Source organism: Octopus sinensis, linkage group LG23, assembly GCF_006345805.1.
Source record: "Octopus sinensis linkage group LG23, ASM634580v1, whole genome shotgun sequence".
NCBI classification, from domain to species: domain Eukaryota; kingdom Metazoa; phylum Mollusca; class Cephalopoda; order Octopoda; family Octopodidae; genus Octopus; species Octopus sinensis.
The window spans coordinates 3,839,382-3,866,217 of record NC_043019.1 but is presented as its reverse complement, the minus strand read 5'-3'; the positions used below and the strand labels follow the sequence as shown (position 1 = coordinate 3,866,217).

The following is a 26,836-nucleotide window of genomic DNA, read 5'->3' as shown; positions in this document are numbered from 1 at the left end:
GGTCTGGGAAGCCAGAAGGCTGCACCAGGCCCAGTCTGATCTGGCAGTGTTTCTACGGCTGGATGCCCTTCCTAGCACCAACCACTCTGTTTAGCGTCCGCTTTCCATGCTAGCATGGGTTGGACGGTTCAACTGGGGTCTGGGAAGCCAGAAGGCTGCGCCAGGCCCAGTCTGATCTGGCAGTGTTTCTACGGCTGGATGCCCTTCCTAATGCCAACCACTCTGTTTAGCGTCCGCTTTCCATGCTAGCATGGGTTGGACGTTTCAACTGGGGTCTGGGAAGCCAGAAGGCTGCGCCAGGCCCAGTCTGATCTGGCAGTGTTTCTACAGCTGGATGCCCTTCCTAATGCCAACCACTCAGTTTAGTGTCCGCTTTCCATGCTAGCATGGGTTGGACGGTTCAACTGGGGTCTGGGAAGCCAGAAGGCTGCGCCAGGCCCAGTCTGATCTGGCAGTGTTTCTACAGCTGGATGCCCTTCCTAACGCCAACCACTGAGAGTGTAGATAAAAAACTGGAGCAGATTGGCCTGGGTGCTTTTCATGTGGCATCAGCCCCAGTGAGGTCTGTTTTGACGTGGTTTTTATGTCAGGATGCCCTTCCTAATGCCAGTGCATTACAATAAATTATGTAATACTATGCAGAAAGTGCATACTGTTTAGAGAGGTGTCTGTATTAACAATGTCAATGGACCATTTCAGCAAAACATCCTATCTTCTCATGGCAGAGAGGATAAGGATAAAGATCTTTCCAAGTTCACGTAGATTCAAGGGGCTGGTTTCCTGGTTTCTATGGCACTTTTACTTACACCCACTGGACAGGATGTCAGTTTGTGACAGGAAATAAGCATTTTTCTCAGGTGAGTGTGAACTGGAGCAATGAAGTGTTTTGCTCAAGAACACAATGCAAAACTCAGTCCAGGAATTGAAACCATTATCTTACTAATATGAGTCCAACACCCTCACCACACACCTCCACATGGCAGAGAAAGAAGTATGAACATTCCTGTATTACATAACAATAATCTATATCAATCAAAAGCAAAATCAAAATCAAATTTGATGACTGGCATCCGTGCTAGCAGGTTGCAAAGAGCACCATATGAGTGTGATCACTGACGGAGCGGCTAACCGGCTTCCATGCCAGTGGCACTTAAAGGGCACCATTTGAGCGTGATCATTACCAGTGTTGCCTTACTGGTACTTGTGCCCATGCTAGAAGGGTGCCAAGAGCACCATCCGAGCGTGATCGTTGCCAGAGCAGCCAACTGGCTCCGTACCGGTGGCACGTAAAAGTGCACCATTCGAGCGTGATCGTTACCAACGTCACCTTATTGGCACCAGTGCTGGTGGCATGTGTAAAAGGATTCGAGCGAAGTCATTGCCAGTACCACCTGACTGCCCCACCACCACCACGTGACGGTGGCACGTAAGAAGCACCTACTACACTCTCAGAGTGGTTGGCATTAGGAAGGGCATCCAGCTGTAGAAACTCTGCCAGATCAAGATTGGAGCCTGGTGCAGCCATCTGGTTCACCAGCCCTCAGTCAAACCGTCCAACCCATGCTAGCATGGAAAGCGGACGTTAAACGATGATGATGATGATGATATGACATGGGGCTATACATTTCAGATGTAGTTGATTTCACAGACCCCAGTATGTCACTGGTACTTATTTCACCAGCCCTGAGGTTATAAAAAGGAACCCCTACACCCAATATGCAGGATATTACAACCTAATCTCTTTCCAATCAAAAACACTGCCATCTTAAAAAAAAAAGAGAGAAGATTAAATTAGGTAATACACATTAAGTTTGAAAAAAAAAAAAGATACGATGGTCATGGTTAGAACGCCTTTGATGACAGGTCTGCTGTATCAAAAAGCATGTTTGGAGTTAACGATTTGAACAGAGAAGAGGAAGGGAGATAACTGCACATCGACTAACATTTTCGGCTTTTTATAACCAATGTTTATTACATTTAACATTTCGTAATAATAACTATTAATAATAATAATAATAGTTAAATGATTTCTTTAAAGCTGCCACCACCGCCGCCACTGTCTCCGCCGCCACCACCACCACCACCACCACAACTTGCTCTATTGAGACCAGGAAAAAAGGGCCATTCAAAATACAACGGTCTTTAATCCGACATTCTACCGTCTCCCCACCACTGCCACTGCCAGCACCACCAACAACAACAACGACAACAACGACAACAACAAATTGATATTCAAACACAAAGGTACGCACTCTGTAAGATTTGGTTCTGGTGACTCGGAAGGGGTCGGTGGTCCATAAGTGCATGCTTCTGTAGAAATACAAAAGGGGAAAGAAACAACAAGTCAGTTTATGGTAATTATTATACATACATGCAAGGCGGCGAGCTGGCAGAACCGTTAGCACGCCGGGCGAAATGCTTAGCAAGATTTCGTCTGTCTTTACGTTCTGAGTTCAAATTCCGCCAAGGTAGACTTTGCCCTTCATCCTTTCGGGGTCGTGTTTAAGCCCCTTATGCGTAGTAAAGAAATAGGTATTTCATCTGCCGCTACGTTCTGAGTTCAAATTCCGCCGAGGTCGACTTAGCCTTTCAGCCTTTCGGGGTCGATAAATTAAATACCAGTTACGCACTGGGGTCGATATAATCGACTTAATCCCTTTGTTTGTCCTTGTTCGTCTCCTCTGTGTTTAGCCCCTTGTGGGTAGTAAAGAAATAGGTATTATTATACATACATTCACCACATCCAGTAAGATAACATTTTCCTCGTCCATAAGCTGTGCCGTCATATTCTTGGTTTCAACTTTAAAAACCTGAGATGCAACTTATAAGTGCAATACGTACACACACACACATGTTGTTTTCAAATTTTGGCACAAGGCGCAGGAGTGGCTGTGTGGTAAGTAGCTTGTTTACCAACCACATGGTTCCCGGTTCAGTCCCACTGCGTGACACCTTGCGCAAGTGTCTTCTACTATAGCCTCGGGCCGACCAAAGCCTTGTGAGTGGATTTGGTAGACGGATTTCGTATATATGTATATATATATATATATATATATATATGTATGTGTGTGTATATGTTTGTGTGTCTGAGTTTGTCCCCCTAGCATTGCTTGACAACCGATGCTGGTGTGCTTTATGTCCCCGTTACTTAGCGGTTCGGCAAAAGAGACTGATAGAATAAGTACTGGGCTTACAAAAGAATAAGTCCCGGAGTCGAGTTGCTCGACTAAACGCAGTGCTCCAGCATGGCCACAGTCAAATGACTGAAACAAGTAAAAAAAAAAAAGAGTATATATATATATATATACATCCCCTTTCGGTCATAAATGGCCATGATACAACTTATAAATGTGCAAATACGATATGTACACACACACACGTTGTTTTCAAATTTTGGCACAAGGCCAGCAATTCTGAGGGAGGTGTAAGTTGATTGCATTGATGCCAGTGTTCAACTGGTACTTATCATATTGACCCTGAAAGAATGAAAGCAAAATAGACCTCCCCAGAATTTGAACTCAAAATGTGAAGACATGAAATTCTGCTAGGCTTTTTCCAGAAAGTCTAACAATTCTGCTAATTACAACTTTAAATCTATCAATCAGTCTGTCTGTCTCTGTCTTATACACATATATATAGGGTCGTCCGGAAAGTTTGTGCCAATTTATAGTAGCTTATATTTCGACTTATTTTAGAACATCGTAGAGTCCATAAAATAGGATTTGACTACACCTCCATTTAGAGCACAGTTTAAGCTATCTTTTCGTGGAAGAAGGTTTATGTTCCTATGACCTGTGTTAATTCTGTGACCCTTTAAAATGGAAGATAAGAAAGTTCATTTTCGGCATTTGATGCTTTGGAAACCAGACAAAAATTGCTGCAGCTCGGCTGGTATGTGTTACCCCACCCTCCATATTCACTAGATATTGCCCCTTCGGATTTCCACTTATTCAGGTCTCTGCAGAATAGCCTTAATGGTAAAAATTTCAATTCCTTGGATGACCTAAAAAGATACCTTGATGAATTCTTTGCCATGAAACCACCTCATTTCTGGGAAGAGGGCAATTTCTAATTAAAGCAAAGATAGAGACACATTGCGCAACAAAATGGTTCATATTTGGTTGATTAAAAATGTAATGGCAAGTATTTATTGACTTTTTCTTTCCTTTAAAAATCGGCACAAACTTTCCGGACAACCCAATACATACATACACACACACACTGAGCAGATACATATATACACATACTTATACTCTGACATAATTTGTCCTGTTAGCTATATAAGTATGAATTTTATACATTTCACACTTTAGTAAGTTTGTTAAAAACACTAAGAACTGTAATATTGTTGTAGTACATACATACAACTTACCTTTTTTTATTGTCATCAATTCCTCTGAAGAGGAGACAAGCTTGGAATTGTCATTCTCCTTGATGTCCTGTTTGCTACACATACTACAAACCCAATGACCTGCAATAGCTAGCTCACCTGGTTAGAACAGAAAAACAGAAAAAGGAAACGAAATTAGGAACAAGCAGTGGCAGAAGCGGAAATGTTTATCAGAAAAACACCAGATTTTGTTTACATTATAGGCGTAGGAGTGGCTGTGTGGTAAGTAGCTTGTTTACCAACCACATGGTTCCGGGTTCAGTCCCACTGCCTGGCACCTTGGGTAAGTGTCTTCTACTATAGCCTCAGGCTGACCAAAGCCTTGTGAGTGGATTTGGGAGACGGAAACTGAAAGAAGCCCGTCGTATATATGTGTATATATATATATATATATATATATTGTGTGTGTGTGTGTGTGTGTGTATTTTGTGTGTTGTGTCTGTGTTTGTCCCCCTAGCATTGCTTGACAACCGATGCTGGTGTGTTTACGTCCCCGTAACTTAGCGGTTCGGCAAAAGACACTGATAGAATAAGTACTTGGCTTACAAAGAATAAGTCCTGGGGTCGATTTGCTCGACTAAAGGCGGTGCTCCAGCATGGCCACAGTCAAATGACTGAAACAAGTAAATGATTAATGAGTAAGTTGTTTACATTAAGTAATAAATATGAAAATTAGATAGAACACTGATTATTAGCTTAATTAGTTGAGCAACTGATTACACGTGTAATTTAGTTACAATTTGGAGACAGACTCTCCTTCTTGTCAGCAGATGTAAGAGTTCCCAGAACCTTTTTCATTCTTTCCTAATTCTAGCCACTGCATTTACACAACACCCTCCGTCACTGTTAATTATGTCACCTAGCTAATCAACTACTTCTATATATTTCTTTATTGCCCACAAGAGGCTAAACATACAGGGGACAAACAAGGACAGACAAAGGGATTAAGTCGATTACATCGACCCCAGTGCGAAACTGGTACTTTATTTATCAACCCCGAAAGGATGAAAGGCAAAGTCGACCTCGGCGGAATTTGAACTCAGAAAGTAACAACAGATGAAATACCTATTTCTTTACTACCCACAAGGGGCTAAACACAGAGAGGGCAAACAAGGACAGACAAAGGGATTAAGTCGATTACATCGACCCCAGTGCAAAACTGGTACTTTATTTATTGACCCCCGAAAGGATGAAAGGCAAAGTCGACCTCGGTGGAATTTGAACTCAGAACGTAACGACAGACGAAATACCGCTAAGCATCGCCCGGCACGCTAACGTGTCTGCCAGCTCGCCGCCTTATCAACTACTTCTATATCTACATAAACCCTTTAGCATTTAATTTGGCCAAATCTGACCTAAATATACTACACGTTTTATATTTAAACTGGCCAGGTCCTGCCCCTCACATCATCTACCCTACAGTGTCATTTTGAAAATAGGACATCACATCTTTGAAATTTCAATGCTACAAGATAATAAATGATTAGTCAAAAACAATGTGAATAAATAAACATTACATTTGACAGAGTAAAAGGTTTTTAGGCCTCGTTGAGGCCTAACGACCTTTGAACATTAGGCCTCACCGAGGCAATGACTAGTGACCGAGACTTTTGGAAATATGCTGTGTGTGAGAAGACTCGGCAAGACAAGTGAGACCATAACCCGTGGCCTTTTGCCAGGGGTGTAGCCAGCCCACTTATGCATACCTTTCCTTCTTTGGACACAAGACTTTGCTTGCGAAGACCTGTTGGGGCAAGTGAAATTGAAATTGAAATTGAACCAAATTCGATGACAGCTAACAGCTCCATCCGAGTAAGATCACTGCCAGAGCAGCTGTCTGGCTTCTGTGCCAGTGGCACGTAAAAAGCACCGTTTGAGTGTGATCATTACCAGCTTCACCCTACTGGCACATGAACAAAACATTTGAGCGAGGTCGTTACCAGTGCCGCTGGACTGACTCCTGTGCAGGTGGCATGTAAATAAAACACCATTTGAGCGTGGCCGGTGCCAGTATCACCTGACTGGCCCTCATGCCGGTGGCACATAAAAGCACCCACTACAGCTTATTCAGGAAGTTCACGGAATTTCAGTGCAATAACATTTGTTTCAAATCCCATCATTGCCATTTTATCCTGTGTGGAGGCACATGGCTTAGTGTTTAGGGTGTTGGACTCATGACTGTAAGATTGTGGTTTCAATTCCTGGACCGGCTCACACGTGTTCTTGAGCAAAACACTTCATTTCATGCTGTTCCAGTTCACACAGCTGACAAAAAGTGAGTCATCCTGCGACAGACCGGTGTCCCATCCAGGTGGGGAATATATACGCTACGAAACCAGGAAACTGGCCCTTATGAGTGGGTATGGCTTGAGAAGGTAACTTTACCACACCTTACTTTATCCTGTATGTCACACAGGAGTTACCAGTTTTGTTACCAGTGGAGGCGCAATGGCCCAGTGGTTAGGGCAGCGGACTCGCGGTCGTAGGATCGCGGTTTCGATTCCCAGACCGGGCGTTGTGAGTGTTTATTGAGCGAAAACACCTAAAAGCTCCACGAGGCTCCGGCAGTGGATGGTGGTGATCCCTGCTGTACTCTTTCACCACAACTTTCTCTCACTCTTACTTTCTGTTTCTGTTGTACCTGTATTTCAAAGGGCCGGCCTTGTCACTCTCTGTGTCACGCTGAATATCCCCGAGAACTACGTTAAGGGTACACATGTCTGTGGAGTGCTCAGCCACTTGCACGTTAATTTCACGAGCAGGCTGTTCCATTGATTTGGATCAACCGGAACCCTCGTCGGCGGAACTGACAGAGTGCTTCCATCCACCAGTTTTGTGAGTTCCCTCCTGTTGTAGATAGTTTTAGATTGCAAACAAGCTGACAGCTTGGCCCATCTCTTTACATGAGCATCCAGCACAGAATCGAAGAAGTCCAAGTAGATAACAAAATTTATCAGTGTCCCAAAATATCCCTACACCACAAATACTTATGGGATCTTTTCAGTTTGAACAGCAGTTTTTTCTAGCGGTGTCATATGAAATTGTCACCCATAATTATGACCCTAGTATCGATCTATTGCATTTCAATCTCTTTTAGGGTTAGGGTTAGGGGTGGGGGGAAGGGTATCTTTTTTCTTCACAAATGTAAATAAACCCAATCTGTTTCTTAAACGAGGGACATATTCATACGGCACAGAATGGTTTTTTTTTACCTCAATAGACGTCATTGATTGATTGAAATTGCAGAAATTGAAGAAAACAAACAACAAATATCTTACAAACTATAGAATTTTCTCAATAAAGACAAGAGAAAAAGATGTTTTATAAACACATTCTACCAGTATACGAAGTTTAAAAGTGTTTAGTTACGTGGAAATTATTTTAAAAAACAGCTGTCCATACCGAAAAGATCCTACTTATGGATATCTCTGTGTTGGAAGAAGGTTTTCATAATAGATAGCCCATTTTCAGCACAAAAGACTAGTAAAGCCATGTGACTGCAACAAGAAAGTTACCCTCCGAAGGCAGCGAACTGGCAGAAATGTTAGCATGCCGGGCGAAATGCTTAGTGGTATTTCGTCTGCCGCTACGTTCTGAGTTCAAATTCCGCCAAGGTCGACTTTGCCTTTCATCCTTTCGGGGCCGATAAATTAAGTACCAGTTACGCACTGGGGTCAATACAATCGACTTAATCTGTTTGTTTGTCCTTGTTTGTCCCCTCTGTGTGTAGCCCCTTGTGGGCAGTAAACAAATAAGAAAGTTACCCTCGGAGGCACAATTCCAAGCAAGGTTGTTTATGGAAGACCAGCAGTCGCCCATGCATACCAGCCTCCCTTCTCCACGCCACCATTGTTATCCAAGAGAAGGGCAAAGGGGCCGATACAGCTTGGCGCCAGTGACATCGCAACTCATTTCTACAGCTGAGTGAACTGGAGCAACGTGAAATAAAGTATCTTGCTCAAGAATACAACACAGTCCAGTCTGCAAATTGAACTCACTACCTTGTGATTGTGACACTCTAACCATTGAGCCGTGTGCTTTCACTGAATGGTACTGCAACTAATATATTCCTTTACTACCCACAGGGGGCTAAACACAGAGAGGACAAACAAGGACAGACAAACGGATTAAGTCGATTATATCGACCCCAGTGCATAACTGGTACTTATTTAATCAACCCTGAAAGGATGAAAGGCAAAGTCGACCTAGGTGGAATTTGAACTCCGAAATACTGCTAAGCATTTTGCCCAGTGTGCTAACATTTCTGCCAACTCACTGCCTTCGGAGAGTAACTTTCTAGTTGCAATCACATACGGCTATGCATTTCGCCCGGCGTGCTAAAGGTTCTGCCAGCTCACCGCAACAAGAAAACTAATATGTTGACAAGCAAACATTGAAAATGTATCTGAAAAGCAATGGAATTTTTTTTAAATGAAGGTTAGCTTACTTACCTGAAGGACTTTTCTCCAGGGGTGAGTACAAACACTGAACGTGGAAGCCTTTGTCACAAGAATCACAGATTAACATTGCAGGCTGCAACATAATTGAACAATACAACATCATTACAGACTCTATGCATGAGAAGCGGTCGGATGGAACTTACACTCGCCTCCTTATGAGAGCTCAAAATCTCTCGTGAAAGCATCATCCAAATAAAGTACAAATATATGGTAAACTACCACCTGTGTCATCTCTTGTGAAAGGTAGAAGAGTCCAGTTTGCTGGACATTGCTGTAGAGCTGAAAACGAGGTAATTTCTACTCTTCTCCTCTGGAAGCCATCTGCTCGTGATACCAGAGGGCGCACACTCTCCTACCCTGATGTAATCTCCAGGGATACAGGCATCCAGCAACAGGACCTCCGTAATGCCATGATGGACCGTGAAGTCTAGCGTAACATAGTAAATTCCATTGTCTCGACCACGGTCGAACAACGATGATGATGATGCATGTGTGTGTGTGGGCAACCTGACAATTTGGTGCAAAGACAATTCAGTGCATTGTGTTTATGCGTATGTGAAATCTCTCTATATATATATAAACGGCAAAATGTCTGTCTGTGTGTGTGTGTCCTTTATACAAATCCACAATTTTTCAGTTAGAGGGCTCGCACTTTCTATGGTCATTGAAAACAGTCCAAGGGTGGTTGTGCACATCTTTACATTTCCCCAGTCACTCCGCAAAGCCATTTTTAAAAAATCAATAGAAGTGACTTTTTTGTGAATTTTCTATCCAAAACCCAATCAAAATGCCCGAAACTTGATACGCCAATTGAATGCCAGCTAGCTGTATGTGATTGGTTGGAGATTTGGACAGTACTCGCATGTATGTGTGCACGCATGCAGCTGTATATGCACTATGACCCAGCGTTGCCAGGTCATAGTGCTAGTTTGATTTAATTTATTTTGTTTTCAAACTTTCCAACTTCGTTATTACAAGCTTGCTGGTATCTCAGCAATTAAAAATGTCGATAGTAAAAGACACTAGTAAAAGAATGAGTGGTAATGTTTTAGATTGCTAACACTAACAGCCATTGAATAAGTGGTAGCATTTTCAATTGTTAATTATCCAAAAATGGTATACAAGTATACCATTTCAGTTGTTGTTGGTACTTTGTCGGTTATGACAACGAGGTTCCAGTTGATCTAATCGACGGAACAGCCTGCTCATGAAATTAACGTGCAAGTGGCTGAGCACTCCACAGACACATGTACCTTTAACATAGATCTTCGAGAGATTCAGCGTGACACAGAGTGTGACAAGGCCGGCCCTTTGAAATACAGGTACAACAGAAATAGGAAGAAAGAGTGAGAGAAAGTTGTGGTGAAAGAGTACAGCAAGGTTCACCACCACCCCCTGCCAGAGCCTCATAGAGCTTTAGGTGTTTTCGCTCAATAAACATTCACAACGCCCAGTCTGGGAATCGAAACTGCGATCCTACGACAGTGAGTCTGCTGCCCTAACCACCGGGCCATTGCGCCTCCACATATATGGACATATACGTACATATATACACTCACACATTGCCTATTAAACAGAGCGATTGGTGTTAAAGCAGTACCAAAGGTTTCCAGTTTTTAGCTATTATTCAACCACAGACGGAATAAGACACGCATAACAGCCATGTCTATCTTTTAAATTTGTTTATGGGGAAACGTTTTGAATATGCAAATAAAGCTCCTATTCTATTATGCTGACCATCGTCTAATAATGCTGACCAGTGAACCAGGTTTTTAGGGTTTCTGTTTCTTTATTAGCCACAAGCGGCTAAACACAGAGGGGACAAACAAGGACAGACAAAGGGATTAAGTCAATTACATTGACCCCAGTGCGTAACTGGTACTTAATTTATCGACCTCAAAAGGATGAAAGGCAAAGTCGACCTCGGCGGAATTTGAACTCAGAACGTAACGGCAGATGAAATACGGCCACGCATTTTGCCTAGTGTGCTAAAGTTTCTGCCAGCTCACCACCCTATAAACCAGGTTTTTAGGGTAGTAGCTGTTGTACATCCATTTATGTTATATCGCCTGAAGAAATGAATCCATGAAGATGATCAACCTGATGTCCACAGATACTACGGACTACACTGTAATCATCCCAGAAATACGAACTGTGATCTTAAGAGACATGTCATTTGTGGAAACGTGTGTAGCAATGCATTAAATATTTTTAAATTCCATCCAACGATTATTGCTATTATTACTATATATATATATATAATAATAATAATAATATTAGGGAGTATATCCAAACTTACAGGGAAAAATTAGATTTAGGATTAAATCAAATTTCACAGTATAAATATAAATTAAATTAGAGATAAAACCACTATTAGGCAAATCAAACAGTGATAGACATAAACCAATACATAAAAAACAAAAAATAAATATAATTAATATAATATACAATAAATATATATAAAATATAAAATTTAAAGTTTAAATCATTAAAATTTGAAATTTTAAAATTTATATTTATAAATTTTTATATTTTTAAACTTTTAATTAAAAAAAATTTTTTTATAACTAACAAAAAAGTATAAAATATTAAATATAATATAATAAGTAAAAACAATTATATTGTTTATATTACATATACTTATTAGATTATATTTAATTTTTTAATACTTTTTGCTTAGTTATAAATAAAAAAAATTGAAAGTTTAAAAATTTAAAAATATAAAAATTTATAAATATAAATTTTAAATTTTATTAATTTAAATTTTAAATTTTATATTTCATATATATATTATACTAGCAGTATCGCCCGGCGTTGCTCGGGTTTGTAAGGGAAATAACTATATAAGCATTTTTAGAGAGTTACTTCCGTTATAGATGCCAATTTGGGCTTTCTTAGCCATTTCTGTTTTGGTGTCTTCAAGCCATGAAGTCGTTGTTCTAAAAGAACGCTGGTCTCCTTGACAACGCTTTACGACGTTGATTTCCTTACACTCCCTTCCCCACAGCTTCACGAGGGATGGAAGAAGGGGGAGAAGCAAACACAGGTGCAGGTGTTTGAGCGTGGACGAAAAATTATGCATTAAAATGGAATAAAAAATTATGTTAAATTATTTTTAAAATCGTAGACTCATCGTTGACGCGCGCTAATACTCAGACGGGCTCGATATGAATCACGACTATAAGATACCCGAATTTAGTTAAACTGCACCGCAAAATGTGGGAGTAGTTAGGAATCTAAATCGAAGGGGACAGACACTCACACAACTACAGTTTTATATATATAGATTAATTATATTTATTTTTTTTTAATGTTTTGGTTTATGTCTATCACTGTTTGAGTTGCCTAATAGTGGTTTTATCTCTAATTTAATTTATATATATATATATATACATATGAGAAGGAAACCACTATGTGGATGCCCTTATGCTGGGAGTAGATCCGCTATGGTCTTACCACTAAGAAATGTTCTCAAGAAATAAATTCAGCAAATAACCAAAACGTAATCAAGCAAGACAAAAGAAAAGCTATAAAAATATGGATTATTCACATACATGTTTCACTATCACCATGTTATGTAATTCAACTTACGTAAGATGTCCGCATCCACATAGTGGTTTCCCTCTCATATGTATATAATACAATTTTACTGAACCTTCAGTTTTTTTATATGCTAGACCACTGGTGTGAAATCGATGTTAATTTAATTAATATCGAATTTCTCACCCTCACTTTAAATTTTTATAGGCGCAGGAGTGGTTGTGTGGTAAGTAGCTTGTTTACCAACCACATGGTTCCGGGTTCAGTCCCACTGCGTGGCACCTTGGGCAAGTGTCTTCTGCTATAGCCTCGGGCCGACCAAAGCCTTGTGAGTGGATTTGTTAGACGGAAACTGAAAGAAGCCCGTCGTATATATGTATATATATGCGTGTGTGTGTTTGTCCCCCTAGCATTGCTTGACAACTGATGCTGGTGTGTTTATGTCCCCGTTACTTAGCGGTTCGGCAAAATAGACCGATAGAATAAGTACTGGGCTTACAAAAGAATAAGTCCCGGGGTCGAGTTGCTCGATTAAAGGCGGTGCTCCAGCATGGCCGCAGTCAAATGACTGAAACAAGTAAAAGAGTAAAAGAGTAAAGAGTATATATATATATATAAATTAGGAAAAAAACACCTTTTATCACTTCAAAATGAACAATTAAATTACATCATCTAGAAAATTACATATAATAGAAATATTAAAATTAAAATAACAAAAATATACCAATTATATACGTTTTTATTATTTTTTTGCAATTTACTTAATCATCAGTATGTTATTGTTATTTTAATTTTAATATTTCTATATTTAATTTTCTAGATGGTGTAATTTAATTGTTCATTTTGTATTGAGAAAAGGTGTTTTTTTTCTGAGCACCCACTACACTCACAGAGTGGTTGGCGTTAGGAAAGGCATCCAGCCGTAGAAACACTGCCAGATCAGACTGGGCCTGGTGCAGCCTTCTGGCTTCCCATACCCCAGTTGAACCGTCCAACCCATGCTAGCATGAAAAGCGGACGCTAAACGATGATGATGATGATGATTATATTGTGTGAAATTTGATTTAGCATTTCTAAAATGAATTTTTCCCTGTAAGTTAGGATTAATATTCCCTCAAATAATTATTATTATATATATATATATATATATATACGCAGGAGTGGCTGTGTGGTAAGTAGCTTGCTAACCAACCACATGGTTCCGGGTTCAGTCCCACTGCGTGGCATCTTGGGCAAGTGTCTTCTGCTATAGCCCCGGGCCGACCAATGCCTTGTGGGTGGATTTGGTAGACGGAAGCTGAAAAAAGCCTGTCGTATATATGTATATATATATATATGTATATATGTATGTGTGTGTGTGTATTTGTGTGTCATTGTTTGTCCCCCTAGCATTGCTTGACAACCGATGCTGGTGTGTTTACGTCCCCGTCTCTTAGCGGTTCGGCAAAAGAGACCGATAGAATACGTACTGGGCTTACAAAGAATAAGTCCCGGGGTCGGTTTGCTCGACTAAAGGTGGTGCTCCAGCATGGCCGCAGTCAAATGACTGAAACAAGTAAAAGAGTAAAGAGTATACAGTAAAAAATTTAGATTCTGATGAATATGGTACTTAAGTTGAGGCACCAGAATTTAGTATGGTATTATCCATACAATTTCAAAATAAGGTGATTACAACTATGATGTTGTTGGTAAAACATGTTCTTTGTCTATCTCCTTATCCTCATGAAGATTTTGGGTAAAATTATACTAATGTGTCTAATTTAATTAAGTTCTATGTCTTTGTGCAGCTGAAAATTGCTCTACATTTTAAATTGATGTAATGAAACGATTGCACTGTTCAATTAAATGGAGTCGCATGAAATGATCATACTGCATTACCTCTGGATATCCTTGTTGCTTATTTTGATATATATATATATATATGTGTGTGTGTGTGTGAGGTATATTTGCCATCTCAATATGGCTAACCACTAAGGGTGGGTGTTACTGTAGCTTGTAGCCCCAGGAGAACATCTCTTCCAGCTGGCTTTAGGCACACTTTCTGTGCTCTTAAGGTATTTGCAAAGGGAGGTCATCCTTCCCTCGTCAACCTAAGTCATACGCACGGACTGCAGTTTCTAGGTATTGACCTGTCATCAGCGTACGTCAATCACCTGTTTTCGATGAAAGGAGTCCCAATGCAAATACTTATATCATTTTTCCAGTAACTTTTCGTCACTGATCTCGAACAGCTGGAGGAGATGTTCTCCTGGGTCTACAAGCTACATTAACACCCACCCTTAGTGGTTAGCCATATTTAGATTGCAAATATACTTCACATTGTCGTGCAGTTAATGTCTATACCTTGTTCAGAGATTTATTATTGCTTGTATACACTTTTTCAAGATCAGTCACGAAAAATCACTGGAAAAAGGATATAAATATTTGCATTGGGACCCTTCCATCGAAAACCGGTGATTGCCGTGCGCTGATGATGGGTCATTACCCAGAAACTGCAGTCCGTGCGTATCACTTAGGTTGACGAGGGAAGGATGACCTCCCTTTGCAAATACCGATAGGGCACAGAAAGTATGCCTATAGCCAGCTGGAGATGTTCTCCTGGGGCTACAAGCTACAGTAACACCCACGCTTAGTGGTTAGCTATATTGAGATGGCAAATATACCTTACATTGTCGTGCAGTTACTGTTTATACCTCGTTCAGAAATTTATTATATATATTTATATATATTCATGTAAATGTCAAATGTTGAAATGAGTGCTCAACACCGCATTGGTAGATGTATAATTTCTATATTTGTGAATTAAGGCTACCATTGGTTTCATGCTAAGTTTACCTGGGCACAGTATACAATAAGTCCATTATTTTTCCAATGTTGAAGGAAATGTCTTACAATGTAATGGTGATATTCCAGGTTTGAGAGAAATTCTGAAAGAAAGTGGCTGTAATAATCCAGGTTTGAGAGGAATGGTGCTAGGATGTGGAAATAAATTCCATGTTTGGGAGGAATTATGTTGGAATGAACTAAACCTGTAATACACATTGCCAAATAGGTGCAATGTTTGAATGTGGTGATAATATTCCATGTATGCAAGAAAATGTGTCAGAATGTAATATTCCATAATTCAGAACAACTGTGTTAGAAATCGGTTGTATATTCCATGTTTGGAGGAACCATGCAAGAATTTGATCATAATATTCCAAGTTTAAGAACTGTATCCAAATGTCAGTGTAGTACTCCTTGTTTGAGAGGAATTTGGTAAGAAAATGGTTGTAATATTCCATAATCGGGAAGAATGGTATGAGAATGAGCTTGGTTATTATAGTTCTGGGAGGAACTATGTTAAAATGTGGTCATAATATTCCAAGTTTAAGAAGAACTGTATCCAAATGTCAGTATAGTACTCCTTGTTTGAGAGGAATTTGGAAAGAAAATGGTTGTAATATTCCATAATCGGGAAGAACAGTATGAGAATGAGCTTGGTTATTATAGTTCTGGGAGGAACTATGTTAAAATGTGGTCATAATATTCCAATCTTGAGTAGAATTGTGTGAGAACGTTGCAATAATCCATGTTTGAGAGGAACGGATTTAGAAAAGGGCTGAAAACTTCCTTGTTTTAAGAGAAATCAGAATACGTATGTAACCTTCCACGTTTGGGAGAAACTGTATTACAATAATTTTTTTTGTTTGGGGGAATTGTTTCAGAAAGAAGATGTATTATTCCATGTCGGACAAGATCCATGTTAGAATGTAGTTGAATTATTCCATGTTTGAAAGAAACTGTAGTAGAATTGTGTAATATTCCATGTTTAAGGAGAACTGTGTTAACATGTGGACATAATGTTAAATGTTTGAGAGGAAGTTCTTTAGAATCTTTATTATTCAACATTTGCGAAGAATTGTCTAAAAATGAGGATGTAAAATTCTGTGTTTGAAAATATTTTTTTTTTCTTAAATTGTTGTAATATTTCATTTTTTGGAGGAATTATGTTAGAATGAGCCTGTAACATGCAAAACCTGAGAGGAATTGTGTTTGAATATGATCATAATTCCAAGTATGTAATGAAATGCAAAAGAAGGTAATATTCCATATTTGGGAAGAACTGCATTAGAATATGGTTGTAAATTTCCATATTTGGGAAGAATTGTTTTAGAATGTGGCCATAATAAACAACAGCTGGTTGGAACTGTTAGTATGTGGTCAGAATATTCCATGTGTAAGAGGTACAATGCTGTAATAATCCATGGTTGGGTAAAATGGTATAGTCCATATTTCGGAGAAATTGTGTTAGTGTGTGGATGTAATATTCCGTGATGAAGAGGAATTGTGTTTGAATGTTGTGATGTTCAGCCTTACCTTGTAAAAACCAACATCCACAACAGAAAGATAATTTTTTTTGTTTGGGGGAATTGTTTCAGAAAGAAGATGTATTATTCCATGTCGGACAAGATCCATGTTAGAATGTAGTTGAATTATTCCATGTTTGAAAGAAACTGTAGTAGAATTGTGTAATATTCCATGTTTAAGGAGAACTGTGTTAACATGTGGACATAATGTTAAATGTTTGAGAGGAAGTTCTTTAGAATCTTTATTATTCAACATTTGCGAAGAATTGTCTAAAAATGAGGATGTAAAATTCTGTGTTTGAAAATATTTTTTTTTTCTTAAATTGTTGTAATATTTCATTTTTTGGAGGAATTATGTTAGAATGAGCCTGTAACATGCAAAACCTGAGAGGAATTGTGTTTGAATATGATCATAATTCCAAGTATGTAATGAAATGCAAAAGAAGGTAATATTCCATATTTGGGAAGAACTGCATTAGAATATGGTTGTAAATTTCCATATTTGGGAAGAATTGTTTTAGAATGTGGCCATAATAAACAACAGCTGGTTGGAACTGTTAGTATGTGGTCAGAATATTCCATGTGTAAGAGGTACAATGCTGTAATAATCCATGGTTGGGTAAAATGGTATAGTCCATATTTCGGAGAAATTGTGTTAGTGTGTGGATGTAATATTCCGTGATGAAGAGGAATTGTGTTTGAATGTTGTGATGTTCAGCCTTACCTTGTAAAAACCAACATCCACAACAGAAAGATTGAGAAAAAAAAAAAACAGAAGTAAATTTCAAAGCTGTGAAGATGAGAAGAACTTGCAAAGAAAAAGTGAAGAATTGTTGCCAAAACTTTCTAGACTCCGAGGAGCAAAACCATTTTTTTTTTACTACCCACAAGGGGCTAAACACAGAGGGGACAAACAAGGACAGTCGAACGGATTAAGTCGAATACATCGACCCCAGTGCGTAACTGGTACTCACTTTATCGACCCCGAAAGGATGAAAGGCAAAGTCGACCTCGGCGGAATTTGAACTCAGAATGTAACGGCAGACGAAATACGGCTACGCATTTCACCCAGCGTGCTAACGTTTCTGCCAGCTCGCCACCTTAGGAGCAAAACCATTTGGTCTACAGAACACCACATCCATGTCCAGTCAGTCCTCTAGTTGGAGAACTCCCATGACAAAGAAAAGAGTGGAAGACATAGGAACTTCTACCAATGTAGGCTGGAGAATGATATGAGAAAATCTAGACAGAGCTGGTGACAAGTAGAGGGGAAAGTCCAGGACAGGGAGATAAGTAAAGGGAAATCATTGATGGACTATGCTGCAGAAGGTGCCAAGGACTTCTTTCTTTAACGTCCGCTTTCCATGCTAGCATGGGTTGGATGGTTCGACCGGGGTCTGGGAAGCCAGGAGACTGCACCAAGCTCCAGTCTGATCTGGCAGTGTTTCTACAGCTAGATGCCCTTCCTAACGCCAACCACTCCGTGAGTGTAGTGGGTGCTTTTTAAGTGCCACTGGCACGAGGGCCAGTCAGGCTGTACTAGCAACGGCCATGCTCAAATGGTGTTTTTTTATGTGCCACCTGCACAGGAGCAAGTCCAGCGGCACTGGCAATGACCTCGCTCAAATGTTTTTCACGTGCCACCAGCACAAGTGCCAGTAAGGCGACGCAGGTAACGATCACGCTCAAATTTGTATTTTTTTATGTGCCATTGGCACGGAGGCCAGCTTGTTCTGCTATTGCTAATCAATTTTGCTTCCAGCAGTTCACTCTAATTAATTTTTAACGACCACATTCCTAACAGCAGATACAACAATATGGTAAAATGAGAATAGCACTGGAGTCATATTTCTGCTCTTTCATGGGTGGCAGTCTCAGATTTGAAACCTAATTCCCATTAGTTCTACCCTGTCCCCTATCAATAAGAATCTGATTACAATTGATGTCTTGCGAAAGATTGGGTCTTTGGATCCCACATGTACCCTAATTCTGGGATTAGGGTGAGATTTCTTTCTGGCTCTTACGGTTGTGAGGGAGATTTAAAACTTGAATAGTATGGAGTACAGGGAGAGGTGAATAAGGAGAAGGAGGAGGAGGAGGAGGAAGAGGATGGACTGTAAGGGCTTTGAGAAGGGGAGGAGGGAGAAGAGGAGGGACTGTAAAGGTTTTGAGAACGAGGAAGGGTGGGAGGAAAAAAAGGGACTGTGAGGGCTTTGTGAAGTAGGAAGGGGAGGAGGGAGAAGAGGAGGTACTGTAAAGGCTTTGAGAAATAGGAAGGGTGGGAGGAGGAGGAAGGGTAGGAGGAAAAGGAGGGGTGGAAGAAGAGAAGGGCTTGTAAGGATTTTGAGAAGGAATGAGGGAAAGAGAAAGAAGTGGAAGTGGAACAGTAAGGGCTTTGAGAAGGGGAGGAGGGAGAAAGGGAGGAACTGTAAAGGCTTTGAGAAATAGGAAGGGGAAGAGAAATAGGAAGGGTGGGAGGAAGAGAAGGGACTGTAAGGGCTTTGTGAAGTAGGAAGGGGAGGAGGGAGAAGAGGAGGTACTGTAAAGGCTTTGGGAAACAGGAAGGGTGGGGGGAAGAGGAGTGGTGGGAGGAAAAGGAAGGGGTGGAATAAGAGAAGGGCCTGTAAGGGCTTTGAGAAGGAACGAGGGGAAAGAGGAAGGAGAGGAACGGTAAGGGCTTTGAGAAGGAGGGAGGAGCAGAGTGGGTAAGTTTCGTAACGGTTGAGGGGGGTGGGGGTGGGATGGGGGGGGTGAGCGAATAAAAAAAACGTAAAAATAAGAGAAACGGGGAAAAAAAAACGAAAAATTTGAAACTCACAACATTTCCTGAGTCTTTACATATGCTGCACACCTTACAGGTGGGACATTGCCATGGTGATTGATGAGCACGAAGAGCAAGTTCTGGAGTGTAGTTCATACAGGAAGGGTGTGCTGTAAAAGATAAGTACAGTATTACAGTACATTGCAGTATATATGGTGTATAAGTATGGCACAGTGTGGTATATTATGAAGAAAGGCTGAAGACGCTCGACCTTTATTCTCTAGAAAAACGACGACGCCGTGGAGATCTCATTCTTGCTCTCAACATCATAAGCGCAAAGTGTAACCTCTCGAAAGAGCTGTTCTTCACTCCTGCTCCAGAACGTCGGCTGCGGGGTCACTCCGAAAAGCTCTATCTGCGACGATTTCATCTCAATCGAAGGAGAGGGGCTTTCTCCGTCCGGGTTGCGGATCCGTGGAATAAGCTGCCAGACGAGATGGTGAAGATGCCGACGACCGCTCGGTTCAAAGTCTCCCTTGACCACAAGTGGCCTGAACTCTTTACATGAACACCACCCTGTACATAACTCCATGTCCCCCTACATGGCCTTGCTTTTTGCTTTTTGAGCCAAAAAATTAACTAACAAACTAACAAACTAACTAACAGTATGGTGTACTTCTTTTTCTCACATTTCGACTTCGTGCGCTAAGCTTACCTCCCACTAACCCTAATCCCGTTAGCTTCTGACCTGCGTGTTCCACCCATACCCTGTCTTACAGTATCACTGCCTTACTATCTATCTCTCTAGGTCCCTAGCTAGAAATGATGGCTGCCCCCTCGTTATCGAGTATGGCCACTGCACGAAGCTTAACTGTTATTGGTGCTGTGATCAAATGTGACTTTTATTTGCTTTTTAAGGCTACAGCCAGCCATTCAGTTGAGACTCACAGCACCATCAACAATCATGAACAATGTTGTTCTCATGCAATGCCTATGCAAGAAGATTTTTTTTAAAGTGAGGAAAGGCTGTGCACTGAGTCAATCCCACTCACTAAGCAACAGCAGCCATAATCCGAAAAGAAGAACACGTCAACATCATCGGTAACCACTGAGCCGCAGGTTTTATGTCGGAGTTATCCCAGTTACCTGAGTTACCTTCTCCTAGAAGGATGCCCTAATAAAGGCTGGGAGCCCTTCACTCCCAATGGTTTAACCGCGCGATCAGGTATTCAGTCCGATTATTTCTATGTCCCCGCGCATGATACAGCCTTAAGGCATTTATTGGATGGCCGTTGACTCTCAAGAGTTCCTCCGTCCTTTGACGGGTTTTGTTTTTCATTCCGCAGGGTGTCCAATAAACACCCTACTCACCAAGCAAGCTTGGTGGGGTTGCCGGTTAAGTCACCGACGACCCGACCATGCAACAGGTTGTACTGGGTTACATGTTACCAGTAGCACTCAAAAGTGACCTGACATTCGTGCAGACATACATACATACATACATACATACACACACGCATGCATACACACACACACAGACTTGACTACAAGAGATCCATAAAAGCTACGTCGAAACGAGGCACACCACCATTATTGGCCAGACAGTTAAGTAATCCAATATCAGAGCACAGAATGCATTGATGGATGAAGGGAAGTTCATCACAGTTGGTAGGCAACCCACAACCCTAATAGTATATGACACTGATTGGAAGAACCTTAAGCATAGCTTAAAATCATAATAAACAAACAAATGGGCTACCTGGTAACATATATATGGATAGGTAGACACAGAACCAATAACTAACAAGCTAGGTGGCTCTAGAACAGTGATTCTCAATAGGGGTCTATATGACACCTGGCAGTCCACATAAGGTTTTGGTGAGGACCACAGAGGTTCTTAATGGGGGTCCATATGACACCTGGCGATCCACATAAGGTTTTTTGGGGAACTACAGTGATTCTCAATGGGGTCCCTATGACACCTGGCAGTCCACATAAGGTTTTGGTGGAGACCACTGTGATTCTCAGCGGGGTCCCTATGATACCTGGTGGTCCACATAGGGTTTTGGGGGGACCATAGTAATTCTCAATGGAAGTCCATATGACACCTGGCAGTCCACATAAGGTTTAGGTGGAGACCACAGTGATTCTCAGCGGGGTTCCTATGACACCTGGCGGTCCACATAAGATTTTGGGGGGGACAACAGTGATTCTTAGTGGGGGTCCATGACACCTGGCGGTCCATATAAGGTTTTGGTGGAGACCACAGTGATTCTCAGCGGGGTCCCTATGACACCTGGCAGTCCACATAAGGTTTTTGGGGGACCACAGTGATTCTCAGTGGGATCCCTATGACACCTGGCAATCCACAGTAATTCTCAATGGGGCTCCATATGACAGCTGGTGGTCCACATAAGGTTTTTGAGGGACTGCAGAGATTCTCGATAGGGGTCCATATTACACCTGATGGTCCACAAACGGTTTTTAGGTGTCTATACTAGCAAAATAGTAAATTGAGGATCCACAGTAATATTTGAAGCATCCATGGAAAGATTTTATACTCAACATATTTAAGTATTGCAAGAACAGTTAAATTTCTTTCTCTAATGTTCTGAATGTTTTACATAATTCAACATGTGCCACCTGTGCCGGAGGCATCTAAAAAGCACCATCCGTATGTGGCCGATGCCAGCGCCACCTTGACTGGCTTCCGTGTAGGTGGCACGTAAAAGGCACCAACTGATCGTGGCCATTGCCAGCCTCTCATGGCACCTGTGCCGGTGGCACGTAAAAAGCACCATCTGTACGTGGTTGATGCTAGCACTACCTCGACTGGCTTCTGTGCCTGTGGCACATGAAAAGCACCAATCAATCGTGGCCGTTGCCAGGCTCCTCTGGCACCTGTGCCGGTGGCACGTAAAAGACACCCACTACACTCACGGAGTGGTTGGCGTTAGGAAGGGCATCCAGCTGTAGAAACACTGCCGGATCAGACTGGAGCCTGGTGCAGCCTCCTGGCTTCCCAGATCCCCGGTCGAATCGTCCAACCCATGCTAGCATGGAAAGCGGACGTTAAACGATGATGATGATGATGAACGTGTGTCTGGTCATTGAAACATGTTCTCCCAGACAGTGGCTATTGCAAAGCTACATAAATGAACGTGTGAGAGGCAGAAACTTTGAAAGAAGTATTTATAAAACCAGCTTTTTGGGGGACCACAGTGATTCTCAATGGGGTCTCTATGACACCTAGCAGTCCACATAAGGTTTTTGGGAGACCACAGTGATTCTCAATGGGGTCTCTATGACACCTGGCAGTCCACATAAGGTTTTTGAGGAACCACAGTGATACTCAATGGGGTCCCTATGACACCTGGCAGTCCACATAAGGTTTTTGGGGGACCACAGTGATTCTCAATGGGGTGCCTATGATTCCTGGCAGTCCACATAAGGTTTTTGGGGGACCACAGTGATTCTCAATGGGGTCCCTATGACACCTGGCAGTCCACATAAGGTTTTTGGGGGACCACAGTGATTCTCAATGGGGTTCCTATGACACCTGGCAGTCCACATAAGGTTTTTGGGGGACCACAGTGATTCTCAATTGGGTCCCTATGACACCTGGCAGTCCACATAAGGTTTTTGGGGGACCACAGTGATTCTCAATGGGGTCCCTATGATACCTGGCAGTCCACATAAGGTTTTTGGGGGACCACAGTGATTCTCAATGGGGTCCCTATGACACCTGGCAGAGAATGGCTAAGGGGGCCCACCAGAATGAAATTGTAATCAAAGGGTTCCACAGGCAAAAAATGGTTCAGAACTTATGGATCTTGATAAATGGCTCAGTGGTTACAGTGTTGGGCTCACAACCATGAGGTGCTGAGTTCAATTCCCAGACTGAGCTGTGTGCTTGAGCAAGACACTTTATTTCACGTTGCTCCAGTTCACTCAGCTGTAGAAATGAGTTACAGCCTCACAGGTGCCTAGCTGAATTGCCCTTTGCTTTTTCCCCTTGGGTAACGTTGGTGATGTGGAGAGGGGAAGCTGGTATGCATGGGCGGCGAGCTGGCAGAATCGTTAGCACGTCAGGCGAAATGCGTAGCCGTATTTCGGCTGCCATTACGTTGTGAGTTCAAATTCCGCCGAGGTCGACTTTGCCTTTCATCCTTTCGGGGTCGATAAATTAAGTACCGGTTACGCACTGGGGTCGATATAATCGACTTAATACCTATGTCTGTCCATGTTTGTCCCCTCTATGTTTAGCCCCTTGTGGGTAATAAAGAAATAGGTATGCATGGGCGACAGCTGGTCTTCCATAAACTTCCTTGTCGGGACTTATGCCTCAGAGGGTAACTTTCTCGGTGCAATCCCATGGTCATTTAAGACCAAAGGGGATCTTTACCCTTTTTAATCTACCTCTCTATCTCGTTAGTTATCTAGAAAGTTAGATGCGGAGTGAGACATCAACAGGAACACACAGAGCCAGATGACAGGCTCCGTGACTGTGTCTCAACAGTAAAAAATTTTTTTAAAGTCTGACCTTTGGTGTTGCAGTCTTTACAGCAAAGCAGTTCCTCTTCTTGGTTACCACAGTTCATATCGGGGGGACGTTGGCAAAAATCACATTTGGTGATGCCATGTATTGCAACCGGCATCTCAGCTTGAAAGTCAGGGCCATGGGTCTTGAGGAATTTCTGCAAGAAAATATAAAAATTTTAAGATTAGAGGTTGGGTATGCATACAGACAATTTTTGAAGTACATGCACACACACACGGTTAAAATGTATAGAAAACAAAAGACCAAGATAGGTGAGGGAACAACAAACAGGTTGATTAGTTTCATGATTTGGAAGAATGGAAAAGTCTTTGATGTTTCATATCATTTATATATTTCATGTTGCTCAAGTTCACTCAGTTGTAGAAAGGCGCCCGGGTTGCTGAGTCCGACGCCAACGCTACAGCCCCGTTCCGGTCCGCTGCTTCGCGTGAAGACGTGTTCCGGCACCTGACGGCACGATGCTGAGCAAACAGTAACACACACGGCCCGACCGACCCGGTCCTCAGAGCCAATCCTTCTTCCGAAGGTACGGATCCATTTTGCTGACTTCCCTTACCTACATTGGCGCTACCTGCTGCGGATGGTGGGTATGGACCAACTCGAGAGCTGCGAATCATTACAGACCCAGATTTTCCAGGGCTACCGAGAGCGCACCGGACGCCGCCTGAGACGCAGCACTCTACAGGCACCATATCCGTATCACATATGAATAAATACAGTTTGATAGTTGCAACATCAATGGTGCCAAGCTATATCGGCCCCTTTGCCTTTCCCTTGGATAACATCGGTGGTGTGGAGAGAGGAAGCTGGTATGCATGGGCAACCTCACCCAGACTTGTGCTTCAGAGGGGAACTTTCAAGGTGCAAGCCTACGGTCGTTCATGACCAAAGGATGGGGTCTCTCGCATATAGACCTTTATATACAGAAAATGGAATTCGTGAGATTCTTTATTCAAAATCAATACAATTCTTTTTATTCCTTCTGCACCTGAGGTCATAGTTGGGATGCTGGACAATCAGTTGTCATGTGTGGGTTGAAATAATTGTGGTGGATTTGAATAAAACAACTTGTGAATTCCATCACCCTTACAATGAGCTTCTTTTGGCTTCTATCAACCAAATCCACTCACAAGGCTTTGGCCAGCTTGGATGTATTGTGTAAGACATTTGCTCATGGTGTCCTGCCAAGGGACTGAACCCAAAATCCATGCGGTTCAGAAGCAAATGTCTTAACCACACAGCCAGGCTACAATCCATACATATCTTATTAAAACAAAGATTACTGTTGATAGATTTAACAATGATATAATTCTGTTTAAACAGGATTAAAAAAAAATATATACAACAGGTTTATCGGGGAATGTAACCTATTTGAAAAATTCGAAAAAATATTGCATCAAATTTACATATTTGAGATTTGAATATGTAATTAGCTAATTTGCACATTTAATTAAATATTGAATGAGATGTAGTTTTAAAAGATACATTTTAACACAAGTAAGCAACATATCAATTACGCTCCGTCTGCTTTATACATATTTCATTCAAATTTCAATGAAAATGAATACATTTAGCTCATATACATTAATTAGCTAATTCTAGCCATTTCCCAATGAAATTTTTGCTGAAAACTGCATTTCACAAACTGTTGTACAAATACATAATATACTACACATCTGAATTAACAAAATGAAAAAAATCATCATCATCATCGTTTAACGTCCGCTTTCCATGCTAGCATGGGTTGGACGATTTTGACAGAGGGCTGGCGAGCCAGATGGCTGCACCAGGCTCCAATCTTGATCTGGCAGAGTTTCTACAGCTGGATGCCCTTCCTAACGCCAACCACTCTGAGAGTGTAGTGGGTGCTTTTTACGTGCCACCGGCATGGGGGCCAGTCAGGCGGTACTGGCAACGACCACGCTCGAATCTTTTTACACATGCCACCGGCACAATGCCAGTAAGGCGACATTGGTAACGATCACTCTCAGATGGTGCCCTTTTACATGCCATGGCACAGGGGCCAATCAGGCAGTACTGGCAATGACCTCGCTCGAATCTTTTTACACATGACACCGGCATAGGTGCCAGTAAGGCGACATTGGTAATGATCATGCTCAAATGGTGCCCTTTTACATGCCACCGGCACGGAAGCCAGTTGGCTGCTCTGGCAATGATCATGTTTGGATGGTGCTCTTGGCACTCATCTACCATGGGCACAAGTGCCAGTAAGGCGACGTTGGTAATGATCATGCTCAAATGGTGTCCTTTTATGTGCCATGGCACAGGGGCCAGTCAGGCGGTACTGGCAATATCCTCGCTCAGAAAATGTGATGCCTAATGTGTTATGTTTTAGTTGGGAAAGTGCATGGCTTAGTGGTTAGGGAATTGACTCATAATTGTAAGGTTGTGAGTTCAATGCCCAGAGGCTTTATTTCATATTGCTCCAGTCCACTCAGGTGGTACAAATGAGTAGTACCTGTAATTCAAAGGGCCAGCCTTGTCACATTCTGCGTCACGCTGAATCTCCCCAAGAAGTACATTAAGGGTACATGTGACCAAAGTAAGGTCCTGGAGCAGTTAATAAAAATACCGCTCCCTGCTCCCCGATTGGAGGAAGAGAAGGAGGGCAGTTGAGGAGGTGGAGACCTCCTCGGAAAAAGGAAAAAAAAGAAAGAAAGAAAAAAAACAAACGTTGCCCACCGAAGATTCCAAAGGCTACAGGAGAGAAGGAAGATCTTCCAGGCAAAATGGAACAACTCCACCCTCTCGTGG

At 41.7% G+C, this 26,836-nt stretch overlaps 1 protein-coding gene across 3 annotated transcripts in view; it reads right to left on the bottom strand.

The window, feature by feature from the left end:
* LOC115223667 (atherin-like) overlaps window positions 1-24,193 on the bottom strand; it is a 27,028-nt gene extending 2,835 nt beyond the window's left edge. The window contains exons 1-5 of one of the 3 annotated variants that reach the window (XM_036512392.1): window positions 24,044-24,193; window positions 19,558-19,670; window positions 8,842-8,923; window positions 4,373-4,471; window positions 2,253-2,310 (exon numbers count right to left, since the gene is read on the bottom strand). In XM_036512392.1, coding sequence (XP_036368285.1) covers window positions 2,253-2,310; window positions 4,373-4,471; window positions 8,842-8,923; window positions 19,558-19,670; window positions 24,044-24,158 — 467 coding nt within the window. In that variant the 5' untranslated portion in view covers window positions 24,159-24,193. Of the gene's footprint in view, window positions 1-2,252; window positions 2,311-4,372; window positions 4,490-8,841; window positions 8,924-19,557; window positions 19,671-24,043 lie in introns of all 3 variants that reach the window. The other 2 variants (XM_029794340.2, XM_036512391.1) reach the window with 2 other exon arrangements.
* Between the last annotated feature and the right edge of the window lie 2,643 nt (window positions 24,194-26,836).